General features: G+C 38.8%; 1 protein-coding gene across 4 annotated transcripts in view; it reads left to right on the forward strand.

The window, feature by feature from the left end:
- POU2F1 (POU class 2 homeobox 1) overlaps positions 1–13,489 on the forward strand; it is a gene marked incomplete at both ends in the record, with an annotated part of 108,722 nt that overhangs the window by 87,536 nt on the left and 7,697 nt on the right. For all 4 annotated transcript variants that reach the window (XM_079542404.1, XM_079542401.1, XM_079542403.1 and 1 more), the window contains 3 exons: positions 4,901–4,995; positions 7,299–7,472; positions 11,409–11,550. In XM_079542404.1, coding sequence (XP_079398530.1) covers positions 4,901–4,995; positions 7,299–7,472; positions 11,409–11,550 — 411 coding nt within the window. The remainder of the gene's footprint in view (positions 1–4,900; positions 4,996–7,298; positions 7,473–11,408; positions 11,551–13,489) is intronic.

Below are 13,489 nucleotides of genomic sequence, written 5' to 3' on the forward strand. Positions count from 1 at the left end.
GTACATCTGTGAGAAAATGAACAGCTTTGGCAGAGAAAAAGCAGTCAAGTTTTTCATCAGTGAAAAAAATCACTCTTTTAGGGAGCTCGGAGATAAATTATGTATTATGATGATGGGCCAACTTTTCAAAGATTATGCTGAAAAAATTTGCACTTCAATATTTGCTTAGTTTTAGACAATAGCAACTAAACCCCAGATCAGTCCTTAGGGACTGTTGGTTGGCAGGAAGTCTTTGGCTTGAGCTGTCATTTACATTCCTTGTAGATATTAGAGGAAAAGTTCTGGGTGATTGTAGATGCCTTTACTTTAAATATTTAAAACAAAATTAGATACCTCTAAAACAGCAGACTTTTCTTGCATGTAACCTTCCGTACACCCATACAATTATCCATACAATCAGTTTCATGTAATTGATTTATTTTCCATTATTAGTGCAGTAAAACTGCTGGACTCTTACTATTTCTGACCCTCTATACTGGATTCTATCTCTGCAGGGTTAGATATCAGTATCCAGAGGATGTGGATAGTACACTATTTCTTATGGATTAAAAAAAGAAATAAAATCACATAGGTTGAAAGGGACTGTATAGAGATTTTGTAGCGTTCTTATCTGTCTGTTCTATTAACAGTAATGGTCTCTGGCTGGTCTAGGTGATTTTTGAACATCTTCAAGGCTAGAAATTCTTCAGGCACTTCTCTCAATTTAAAAAAGCATAATGAAAAAAGTCCACACACAGAAAAGTGCCAGAAAAACAACTCTCTTTTTATCTAGTTGGAGTTTTCTATGTTCTTGCTTCTATCTGTTGCTGCTTACTATTGTGCACACCCTCAAAAATAGTCCATTTCTATACTTGAAGACAGCAGTAGCTGAGCAAAACAGGTCTATTGGCACATTCCTTGTGTGACTGTTAGACTTGTTAGCCATTTCGATAGGCCTTGAATGTATGAATCTGGGATGTCATTGTGTCTTGTACTGGAGATGTATTGGGCAGCCCAGCACAGGCTGGACATGTATTTTTTTATACGGTCTTACTTAGGTAGAATCAGTGGCCTACCTACTGACTATGCTCTTACTAATTAATATAACCTAAGATGTGATTGCTAAAAAGGCATAGAGCTGATTTGTTGCCCACCCCCAGGTGTTTTTCTGCAAAACTATTCTCTAGACTGTAAGTGCGCAGCCTGTACTGCTGTACTGGGTTATTCTAGCCCATACCCAGGACTTTGTATTTTCTTCCATTGATCTTCATTGATCTTCATGAGGTTCCATTTGTCCAGCTAGCCTGGACCCCTGCTTATAGTTATCAATTAACTGCTCTCCTATTTGATGTCCACAAACCTGCTGAGAGTATATTCTGCTCTATTGTACATTTTAGTAATAAAGACAATAAACAGCATTGGCACCAGTATCAGTCCACAAAGAAGCAAACCAGTCTGAAACACCAATGCCACTGCAGTTGCCCAAAGGGTGCCATTTTGTACTTAAACTGTTTTTAAAGGCTATGCTAAGGGCTCTGTACTGTCACTGAAGTTTTATTAGACCAAAGCATGGGGAGTAATATTTTTGGGGAAAAAAAGCCAAGTACAAATCTCATCTGAAAAGATGGCAACTGTTTGAAAAGTAAATGAGAGAGATGCATACTTTACTAAAACAGTTCAGCTGCTTTCTCTGATTCCTAATTATTACTCTGGTCATCTAGAAGTTTAACTTTTTCTTTCTCCAGTTTCTTTCTGAGGGACTTAGCATCAGTATTTAAGAAGGGTAAAATAACATAAAAACTATGTGTGTGAAACACGTTCAGGATATTTTATTCTGTCCTTCAGTGATAATTACTTCAGAATATATGAGCAAGAATAAAATGAGGAAAAGCAGAGTCAGTGCATGCTCTTTAGCAGAAGTGTTACTGCCAGAAAAATATCCTGTGTGATTTCTTTGAGGTCATTCATTTACAGAGCCACCTGATATCACAGAATGGCCTGGGTAGGAAGGGACCTCAAGGATCATGAATCTCCACAGGCAAGGCCACCAACCTCCCTATTTAATACTAGATCAGGCTGCCCAGGGCCCCATCCAACCTGGCCTTGAACACCTCCAGGGACAGGGCATCCACAACCTTCCTGGTGCTGTTCCAGCACCTCACCACTCTCTCTGTAAAGAACTTCCCCTGATATCCAACCTAAATCTTCCTTCCTTCTACTTAAAACCATTTCCCTTTGTCCTGCTGTTATCTACCCTTTCAGAGAGTTGACTCCCCTCCTGTTTGTAGGCTCCCTTTAGGTACTGAAAGGCTGCAATGAGGTCACCCCACAGCCTTCTTTTCTCCAGGCTGAACAAGCCCAGCTCCTTCAACTTGTCTTCATAGGGGAGGTGCTGCAGCCCTCTGATCATCTTTGTGTCTCTCCTCTGGACCCTCTCCAACAGCTCTCAGTCTTTTTTGTACTGGGAGCTCCAGACCCGGACACAGTACTGCAGATGGGGCCTCACAAGAGCATAGTAGAGAGGGACAGTCTGCTCCCCTGTCCCTGCTGGCCACCTCTCTTCTGATGGAGCCCGGGATACCATTTGCTTTCCGAGCTGCAAGAGCGCACTGCTGGCTCGTGTTAAGTTTTTCATCCATCAGAACCCCCAGGTCCTTCTCTGCAGGGCTGCTTTCAAGGACTGCTCCTCCTAGTCTGTGTACACACCTGGGATTCCTCCAGCCCAAGAGCAAAACCTTGCACTTTGCTGTGTTGAACCTCATCAGGTTCACCCGGGCCCACCTTTCAAGCCTGTTGAGGTCCCTCTGAATGTCACCCCTTCCTTCCACCGTGTCAACTGCACCACTCAGCTTGGTGTCATCAGCAAACTTGCTGAGGGTGCACTCAATTCCGTCATCGATACTGATAAAGATGTTAAAGAGCACTGGTCCCAAGACAGACCCCTGGGGGATGCTGCTCATTACCAGCCTCCACCTGGGCATAGAGCCATTGATCATCACCCTCTGTCTGCGGCCTTTCAACCAGTTTCTTATCCATCGAGTGGTCCATCCATCGAATCCACATCCATCCAATTTGGAGATAAGGATGTAGTGGGGGAGCATGTCAAAGGCCTTGCTCAAGTCCAGGCAAATGACATCTGTCATCTTCCCTTTGTCCACCAATGCCATTGTTCCATCATGGAATGCCACCAGATTGGTTAGGCACAACTGACAGGACAAAGCATAGCAAAAGGATAATCCTAAGTACTCTTGATTACAATTGTGAGTCAATAACGTGTGATCTGTGGTGTTAGCAGATAGATTGAAGATCACATATGATCACAGATGCCATTTTTTGTCTCACTGTTGGTCAGCCACTTTATAGCATCACTGTGATGCTTTGGCCCTTTCTGTTTCAAATTCTCAGTTGAGATCAAAAGTTCTTCAGTTAGAGGTGATTGTTCTCTAGCTAGTAATTAGATTCAAGTAGCTCAAATAATCTTTCAAGTAGACAAACATTTTCCTTGGAATAGGCACTGTATGTGTGCTAGTAGTTAGCAGTGTTGGAATTTCTTCTGTAGTTTAGCATCCCTCACAAAAGATGCGTTTTCTCCTGTCTACCTAGATGGTCCCAGGATAATTTTTGCGTCTCCTATGATCTTATCCTCTCAAGCTTCTAGTTTCCCACTTGCTAGTTATCAAGTCCTAGTTCATGTCTCCCTTGTCTGTGTTTTGCTAAAAGATAGCTGGTTGTGAGTGGTGTGCTCTGCCAGCTTATGAGCCTGGACACACTATGTCAGATGGACAGACTCAAATTGTGCAGTTTTCTTTGTGTTCTACTTGATATTCTGTCCTCTGAGTGGTCAGTAGCATCTGTCTGCTGTTGCTGTGTCACCTCTCATTCACTCCCGATTTTTAAGAACTTTATTTAAAATGCTTGCTAAATGTAGATTTAATTAGTCAGAGCCTAAAATTGTTATAGGGATAGTTCATGGGCATAGTGAGGAGTTACGCAGAATATCTGTAGTATTATTTGCAGTAAGATCAAGGGAACTGATTAACTGTAGATCTATCTTTGTCTAGTTTATTACTCTTTAAAAATATAGTTAGTAATGCAGAAAATTTCAGATAACTTCTGGTTAAATTACATAGATGCAAAGGTATTTCTCAATTTCTGGAAATACTTGATAAGCCATACAGACTGTAAGAGAATTTATTTTTTGAGTGACAGAGTATTGTGTACATTGGTTGCATCAATCTCAATTTTTCTTTAATGTTTTCATTTCATAATAGTGGGAGGCTTCATATACTCTGTGTAATGCTTATTCTATTTGTTCAATGTAAACAGTGTTTAGCCTCTTGTTATTTTTGTAAAAGATTTCTTCTATATTTTGGCCAAGAGAAGGTTGTCACCTGGGCTTGTTTTGTCTTCTGGTGTGATTTGCATAAGTTTGCCAGAGAAACTTGCCTTCTTGTTAGGCAGCTGGCATGGGGTAGCTTGCAGAGAAAAAGGAATGGTCAAGGAGCCCATTTGATATGTTTGATTAGTGTTCAATCCTTTTTACTTCTACATGGCTCCTTGACTCTCAATCAGCTATTGGTTGCAGGAAGTTTGCATGTGATGTCTGTAAGCTGAAAGGGGCAATAAATGCTTCCTGCACACAAAACTTGGAGAACCTCAGTCACTACAATTGTTTTTACAGAGGAGAGTAGCACAGACTTCTTTGTTTCACCTTTATGTCAGCGTGTGCTGACTTCAGAAAAATACAAGATTTTGGCCTGTAAATTCCAAAGTCTGGAGGCATCTCTGCAGGGATAAAATAACGGCTTGCATCTCGGATTTCTTGTAACGTTGATTATTTGGCAAGAACTGTGTTTCACCTCGTTCCATGTTGTAGTCATTGTTCTGTAGGTAACCCCAAACTACCATTTTCTCTTTCCAGGTCTCCTGCAAGCGCAGAATCTCTTAACGCAACTACCTCAGCAAAGCCAAGCCAACCTCCTGCAGTCTCAGCCAAGCATCACCCTTGCCTCGCAGGTCAGCCTTATTTCTAGAGTTCATGAGTTTCTGAGGGATTTGAATCATTGCAGGAGAATAAGCCCTTTGTATCTTAGTTACAGTAGCAAATACAGCTCTACTACAGGTATAAATATGGTGATAGTATTGAATTTGTCTTTCTGGATAAATTCAGTATAGAACAGAATAACCTGTAACTTCAGTTTTGTAACTTTCCACTTGAATGCGATATATATATATATATATATATATATATATATATTTTTTTTTTTTTTTTTTCCCATGGGCTTTGTTTTTATTTTTAGCTGAAAGTTTTCATGTTTAGCATTTTGATTTAAAGGGACTGGAGGAGCATTTGATTTCTTGTAGGGTTTTCTTGGAAACTTTATACTTTTGTGAAATTCGGACGAGCAAGGTGTGGGCTGCTCAAAAAGAGGATTACAGACTAGTATCTTTTTAGAGATTGCAGTGGTAATCTGTCACTATTCTAGCTGAGTTGTTTCACTATTATTGTCAAGTCACTGCCAGTCTTATTAGTTAACTTCTGTGAAAGTGAAGATATTGTCAGAAATGCGTTAAAGTATTCTGTTAGATATATGTTAAAATATTAAAGCTCTATGATTAAGCTCTCAGACAGTAAGAAAACCAATTATAAGATTGCACGTGCCTGCAAATTTAATTTTGCTTCTCTCTGTGTTTTACTATGCAGTTTAGTTACATGATTGCATGCTGTTTCTAAAATACTATGTAACATCATACAGTATTTTCCTGCCTTGGTTTCATGTAAGAAATGTTTAGTCTGTAATAAGATGCCCGTGTCTATCAGAGTCTTAGAAAACTGCATTTTCTATTATACCACCTATAGTACTCTTCATGCGCCATGCAGAAAATGAAATTTGTCTCACCTCCATAGTATAAACTATAGAGGTTAGCAGCATGACTCCACTAAAGACTGTACTTGGATTTTTAAAAAAGTATCAAAGCCACTAAGACAAAGTAAATTATATAAAGGAGATGAAGTCAATAAAAACAGTGAAGTAATTATTCACTGTGTTTAGCATCAATTTAAAAATAATGGGGCACATACGTCTGCAGTCCTAGAAAGATCATACATGGTCGTTTTATTTCTCAAGTAATGCAATTATCGATACTGACCTTCCTCTACCATCTGCTATGCATTGCATGATGCTACTGCACTAAGCCAGGAAAAAAACGACAATTATGTAAAGACTCAGCTATGTATGGAGTATTTATTTTAGAACAGCCATTTCTGGATCTTTGCAAGCTACTGTGGTGTTGCATAGACTTGAGAATGAATTGTGCTGAAGGAGCCTGTTGTTTCGGAGTTGGATGTAGGATATAAAAGCTAATCAGCTGAACAGAATATAATTTAAGTAAAAGATTTGTCTGTGTATCTCAGGTTATCTATTGCATGTCAGAAGTCAGAGGTTTGTACCCAAAACATGTTTTCAGTGTTTCTGCAGCACATAAAACCTGAACTGTGCAATATCATATTTTAATGTATTTTGCTCACCTGTTGAGATTATGCTTTTTCTTTTTTTAAACAAATTCTTACTGCTGTATCTTGTATGTTGATATTCAGGAAGAGTGAGCCTTGTGCTGACTTTCTGGAAGATTTGCCTTTTATGCAGAAGTAAAATAAGATCTGAAAGGAATTAATTTTTTTGCAGGTTGCCTTTACTTAGTTTCTTATATCATCAGTGCTGTCACCCTTATTGTTGGAAGTATAAACAGAAGGGTTAGAGAGCGATGTATTTTTTTCTTTACTCAAATTGTTGGGTCACTCATGAGAGGTGGCATTAGAGGAAACTTGCTACGTGTGCTGCCCCTTTAGGTGCTCACTGTTCCAAGGTTATACAGGAGAGTTCATACTTCTGGGCTGATGACAATCTGCGACTTCATACAAGTAGTAAATTCAGTTTTTAAGTGATTAAAATGGCATGAATACCTAGCTGTCTATAGCCAATAAAACTATATCAAGTAGGAGTGTTCGGCCCTTCTTTGAGCGGCTTCTGTAGCAAATTAAAGTTGTTTGTTATCTGCTGCACTGAACATCTCATAGGTTTCTTTAATGGGTTCTGTCAGAGCCTTTAAAAGACTGTCATATTGATACAGTTTTCTGAGTTGTGTTTGCTTGTTCTTGAGAAGAATGTAGATAAATTTAAAGAACTTTCAGATTGATGGAAATGTCAAACTCATGGATCTTTCTCACAGAAACCTCTCGTACTTTTTCTAAGGTTATTTATTGCTGGTAATTCTTTTAAGTCTGATTTTCATGTTTTCCTTGCCCTCTATCCTAATAGCCAGCAACCCCAACACGCACAATAGCAGCGACCCCCATTCAGCCACTTCCACAGAGCCAGTCAACACCAAAGCGAATAGACACTCCCAGCTTGGAGGAGCCCAGTGACCTTGAGGAGCTTGAGCAGTTTGCCAAGACTTTCAAACAAAGACGGATCAAACTTGGATTCACTCAGGTGAGACTGCGTGCCTTAGTGCCTACCAGTGTGGAATCTGAGGTCTCATCTTTCAAGTCTGGAGGGGGACTACAATTCCACCTTTTCTTAGGAGTACCTTCTTAAATAGGGTTATGCTCTGGCCTTTATGTAGGGGATTTCTAAGAAATAACAGAAAAAGCCATACATCCATCTTACATCCCTGTTGGTTTTAAAGCATAGCCATTTTCCCAGCAGGTACATGCATTTACCAGCTCCAGATGTCATTGCATGTGCACTATCCATTCTGTAGGATTTAAAATGAATGGGACAAAGCACTTTAAAGCTGCCTTCAGAAGTACAAAGTTCCAAAAAAAATCCTACAGCACAATTAACTGCTCTGTGTGTTTAAAAAAAAAAAAGTATGTCACAACTGTGGAGTTGCTTTGGTTGTCAAAGGGTTTTTATCTCTCAAGTGTATTTTGCTATTAAACATCAATGATTCCTGTATTTAATGCTTCTGCTAAGGTTCCTAAACAAAACCTGAAAGGACTGTCACCTTTGAAGTTCTCTCCTTGCAGAGATGAACTGGAATTGTGGTTTATTTATTTATTTATTTTTGTTTAAAAGCTCAGAAATAGCAAAGAGCTGAAGAAAAGTAATCTTGAATGTAGTGAAAATGGTTGAATGAGGAATACAATTAGAAGTACAATAAGATTCATTATTCTGTTGAAGGGAAATACCACTTGGATGCAAGAGCTCTTTTGTATCAATATAAAAATGAAATATTTTACTACAGAATTAAAATACCTGTCCAGGTAAACAATTTGTTCTGTCAGGAGCCTATGTTAAGCACAGAAGTGTTTTGCCAGAAGAAATAGCAAACAAAAATCCAAGTAGGTATTTAAAAGTCTGACTTCAGAGCAGTCAGTCCAGAATATTTGATTTGTCCACCCTTGGAATAAGTAAACCTATTCTAGCTGAAAGTATGTGCTGAAGTCAGATTTATTTTTCTGGCAGAGTTTTAAATGTTTGAAAAATCAGGGTTCATAATGAAAGTTCCTGGCAGTGTCTTAATTATAACTGAAGAACAGAATGTTCCTAGTAAAATTAAGTGCATTTTGCTGGCATGTGTGCCTCCTTGTCTTCCTTCTTTCCACTAGAGGGAGGTACAGAAAGGTAACAGTAATAGACACACATAAAAACTGGAATAAAGCAGAACAGAATAGAGTAAAACACAATAGCTTCCCTACAGCCTGATTGAGGAGGTTTATGTAGATCTTTAGCTATTACGTATAGTCTGTCCTACTGTGAAATGATTATAAAGGCTCAGCTAAGACTTTTTAAGCTGTGGATTAACCCTTCTTTTTTGACCCTGTTACGAATTTTTGTGGTCAGGACAAACGATCACCGCTATTCAAGCTTGCATTTTAGTATTTGCTTTTTAGCTTAAAGATAGCAAACAGAACAAGCAATAACATTGCATTTGATCATTCCTGTCCTACATTAAGTGTGTATGTATGTATTTAGGCAATTCTAATGAGCTTTGTTTACTTGTGTAATTGGATAACTAGAGATCCCTATTATTTCAGTTTCCAGTAGTTGGATAAGCAGACTGCCTTTCAGAGGATAAAATAAATTTATTTCCAGTAGCACTGTAAGTTTTTTCAAACCCAGCCCACCACTGTTTTTCAGAGATTGTTTGCACAGCAAACTGGTCACTTACCATATTCTACCTTCTGAGTAATATAAAAGATACCGAATTTCAGCAGTGTCTTCCTCCAGAAGTGTCCATAGTAGACGTATTTATAGCCTGTTGTTTAACTGTTTTTCTTAAAAGTGTCTCTGTCTCTGACATGCAGAGTTACAGTGGAAGTATTGCGTCTTGGTGTTATTGCAGTTATGGGACTAATTGCTCAGGACAGCTTGAAGCTATGTGAACAAATATTTTAGACAATGTTATTTTTACTCTCTACAAGATATTACCTCCTCTAGTCCGTCTGAACTTCATAGAATCATAGAATGGCTTGGGTTGGAAGGGACTTCAAGGATCATAAAGTTTCAACTCCCCTGCCACAGGCAGAGTTGCCAGCTACTAGGTCAGATTGCCCAGGGCCCCATTCAGTCTGGCCTTAAATGCCTCCAGGGTCGGGGCATCCACAGCTTCTTTGGGCAACCTGTTCCAGCACCTTACCACTCTCTCAGTCCCCTGACAAATAATCTCAATTTCCCCTGTAATTTAAAACCATTCCCCTTTGTCCTATCAGTGTCTACAGACAAGCACACACAATGGTGATGTGCCTTATAATCCATCTCATTTCATTTCTAGAGCGTCATTCAGTCTACAGCATAGATCAGACATCTCGTTCATCCTCTGTTCCGTACTTTCAGTAGCCCACTCCAGAATATGAAATTCTCATTCCTATTCGCAGATTTCTTTGCCTACATCTGCAATGCTACCCTGCCACCTTTTGGTATTGAAAACTACTGACAAAGAAATGGTTAACTATTCATTTTAAATCATACAATAAACGTTAGTAAGAACAACATAGATATCAGAATTAAATTTGGTTGGGAACTGGAGCAAATTTCATAAATCTCTCTTCCAAGACATAGTACAGCTTATGTCTAAAGTAGTTTACATAGCCAGGTTTTATTCATAAACTCAGTAGAGCATCCAGCTTACTTCTCATGGAATGATTTGTGAGTTTTGAAATGCACAGAATCATGGGATACGAGTAGAGATTTCCTCAATTTTTCTTTTCTGTTTGAAGGGCTTACAAACCAATTGTTCTGGTTCCTCTTCGAAGAAGGAGTTTGTTTTCTTCATGCAGCCTGCACAGTTTACTTACCAAAGGCTTACCTTGCTTGTGTGTGGCCACTCTGCATGCTGTTACTTTATTTGTGTCAAGCTGTGGTTGTGGATCTGACCTAAAGGAAGACGAGCAAGCTTTATGCACCATCCAACTAACTCAGTCGCAATTAAACTCCACTAACTGTGCTCAAGCTCTTAAGTCTTTTCTTCTAGGCTTTTGTCTATCACCTTTTGTGTAAAAACAAACAAAAACTAAATTAAACTAATTTATAGCACATAGTAAGAAATGACTAAATTTTCTGAAAAGACAAGACCTTCATGCTGTAAAACAGAACTTGAAAGCATGCTGTTTATCATGACCATGATCAGGAATGGGTCTTTATTAAATGAGACTTTCAAAGCATGCAATACATGGAGGCAATATAACTATAGTTGAGCAGAATATCTGAAAGCTAGCTGAAACTAAGTTTTGAAAAACAATAACATGTAAAGAGGTGATCATCTGTCTGTTAATTTCATGGATCGCTTTTGGCAGATGGGTATTGGTAGTGAAGACTACCATTAATCATTATTTGAAATGATTGAACTTTTTGCCTGCTTTGAAATGCATATCTATGAGGAGGAATTTGATTTGAGCCTCGGAAGATACTAAAAGTTCAGCTATGAGTATTTTTCCATTTATTTAAATGTGACTTAAGTTTATAGACAAGCTTCATTCATCTCTTCAAGAGTGTTTTTCTGCTAATTTGAGGACATAAATTCACTGTATTTCTGCTTATTTGAACTTTTCTTTGTTGATGTGGATTACATCGAGCCTTAAATCTGCTGCTCCCAAAGAGAGTTTGGCCTTTCCAAAGAAACTAAGAAAAAAATTGCAAGTTAATATTCAGTGGAATGTTCTGATTAGTGGCAATGCTAAGAAGAAAAAGCAAGAGGGATTTCCTGGAAAGAGTTACATAGTTAATCTGACCGAGTGAAGTTTGAAAATATGACATTTCTTTATCTTTATTCGCTTTAGCATGAATCTTTAATGCTGAGCAAGTTTCTGTGAAACTGAATTCCATGCAGTAGAGGAGTCACTAAATACTCAAGGATGTTGACAGGATTCCTTGCTTTGGAAGTACCTATGTTAGTGAATCCCTTTTTTCTCTTTCTTTGTCCAGGGTGATGTTGGGCTCGCTATGGGCAAACTCTATGGAAATGACTTCAGCCAAACTACCATCTCTCGCTTTGAAGCCTTGAACCTCAGCTTTAAGAACATGTGCAAGTTAAAGCCACTTCTGGAAAAGTGGCTCAATGATGCAGGTGAATGAGTCTGTGTATTTCTTCACCAGCCTATCAAAATCAGTAGGATTCTGAAAAACTCTGGGAAAAATGCTTCGTTGGTGCCCTTATGGTTTTATGAAGCCACTGACCTATGTTCGTGGGACGAAAAAGGGTGCAGAAATAAGTGTCCATTCTTCCCTGTTTGTGTGCCCACATATGTCTGAAATAGTTCCATTGTGAACTTCTAGAATTGTGTTCTACAGTCAGCTGAATAATTGCATGGGGTGAGATGTAATGTGTGTCATGGTTTTCCTCCTTCATGTATGTTAATGCATATAACTTCTAATCTTCCTCTAGCTTTCTTTTTCAGATGTGTAATAAGAGAGAGTTGCATGCTTTGTTGTTTCAGTAAGCAGAGCTTATTGCATTCATCTCCTCCCACATCCCCTGTGTGCATTCTTTTCATCTCACTCCAAGAGTCCTTATGAGCACTCTCTTTCTCTCCACAAGAAGAGTTGTTAGTTTTTTTTTTCTTCACAGAATGATTTTTTTTCTTGGGAGAAAGTTACTCATGATGTTAGTGTTACAGCGCAAAAAGGAAAAAGAAAAAAAAACAAAAAACACCAGAAAAATGAAGCTTGGATGATGGTGCTAGGTGTTAGGATAGATAATGTTAGTGCTGTCAGCTTTTTTTTCTTTTGAGTGTACAGTTGTGCATAGTATAAAACTGATAGATCTGCTAAACAGGTGGCATAGACAATTTGTGCCTTCCTATTTTTATCAAGATGAAGAGAGCTTTATGCTATTACCTACAGTATTCCCTGAAATTCTGTAATTAACTGGATGCAGTGTTGAAATTTATTTCTGCAATGGAACAAGGAAGTGTCATTCTGTTGCGCTTGACAGGTGCAACTTTGGATAATGTGGATCTATGATAGGAAACATAAAGAACTTCACACTGACAACTCTAGGCCACAGGACAACGGTCCCCAAACAGCTGACATGAGGGAATGTCATATTTTGCATTTCCTGCTAACCTGAAGAAATACTTGGATCTGTAAAGTGAAGTTAAAGACTTAACAGTGCTGGGCTCATTTGCAGCCTGGAAGTTAGGAGCCATAGTCTTTGGCTCTCATTTAATTTCTTGAAAATCTTTGAAAGAAAGATTCAGGTGACTGTAAAGATCATTCAGCTATTTTTGGGTAAAAGCAGGCGGCAGAAGCATACCAGCGATCCCTTCCATTATGTTACGTTGGAGTGTTAGAATTCACTGTTACAGAACTTGGTTTGTTCTGTGGGATTTTCAGGGTGGAGAAGGGATCCAGCAGGTTTATGGGTGCTGTTACTGAAAAAAAATATAATGTAGAAAATAATGTGGTGAATGTACTTGCCCATTGGAGCCTATGAGAGTGATGTTAAGCATTATGAACCACTTTGTCTACTTATCAGGCACAAACCCTAGTGCAGCAAGGGGTCTTCAGTGTTACTCAACCATAATTGGTCATTTTGACTGAGCTTCCTTTTGGAACCTGTCAGTTGGTTGTTTTGCACTTTCTTATGCAGAGTGGGATAAAAGTGCATATTCTCTTTGCTATTCTGTGGAGCCAGAAAGAATAGGATTAGCAGTTGACAACTGGAGACCTTCTAAAGCTAAGGAGGGGGAAACTGCTAGCTATGTAGGCTTTCTAGCAAAGCTACATAGCACAGAGACTATCTGCTAAGATCTCCAGAGAAAAGAGGTTTAATGCTGTGAAGCTGTCTGGGAGATCCTTCTTCCTCTACTGTATTGCAGAGTAGGTAAAAGAAATTTCAGATTGCTCACATTTTTTTTTTTTTTTGGCCTATTGCTGTGGCTTGTGAATATCAACTGCTGCATTTTTTCCTTGAACTGTAGTTGCAGTGTGAGAGTGTGGGTTGAAATGAAATAAGGGAGAAAGAAACTTTGTGTAGGTAAAATAAAAAGGGCACTCTGGTAGAA

Source organism: Tetrao urogallus (genome assembly GCF_951394365.1).
Source record: "Tetrao urogallus genome assembly, chromosome: 1".
Taxonomy (NCBI): Eukaryota; Metazoa; Chordata; class Aves; order Galliformes; family Phasianidae; genus Tetrao; species Tetrao urogallus.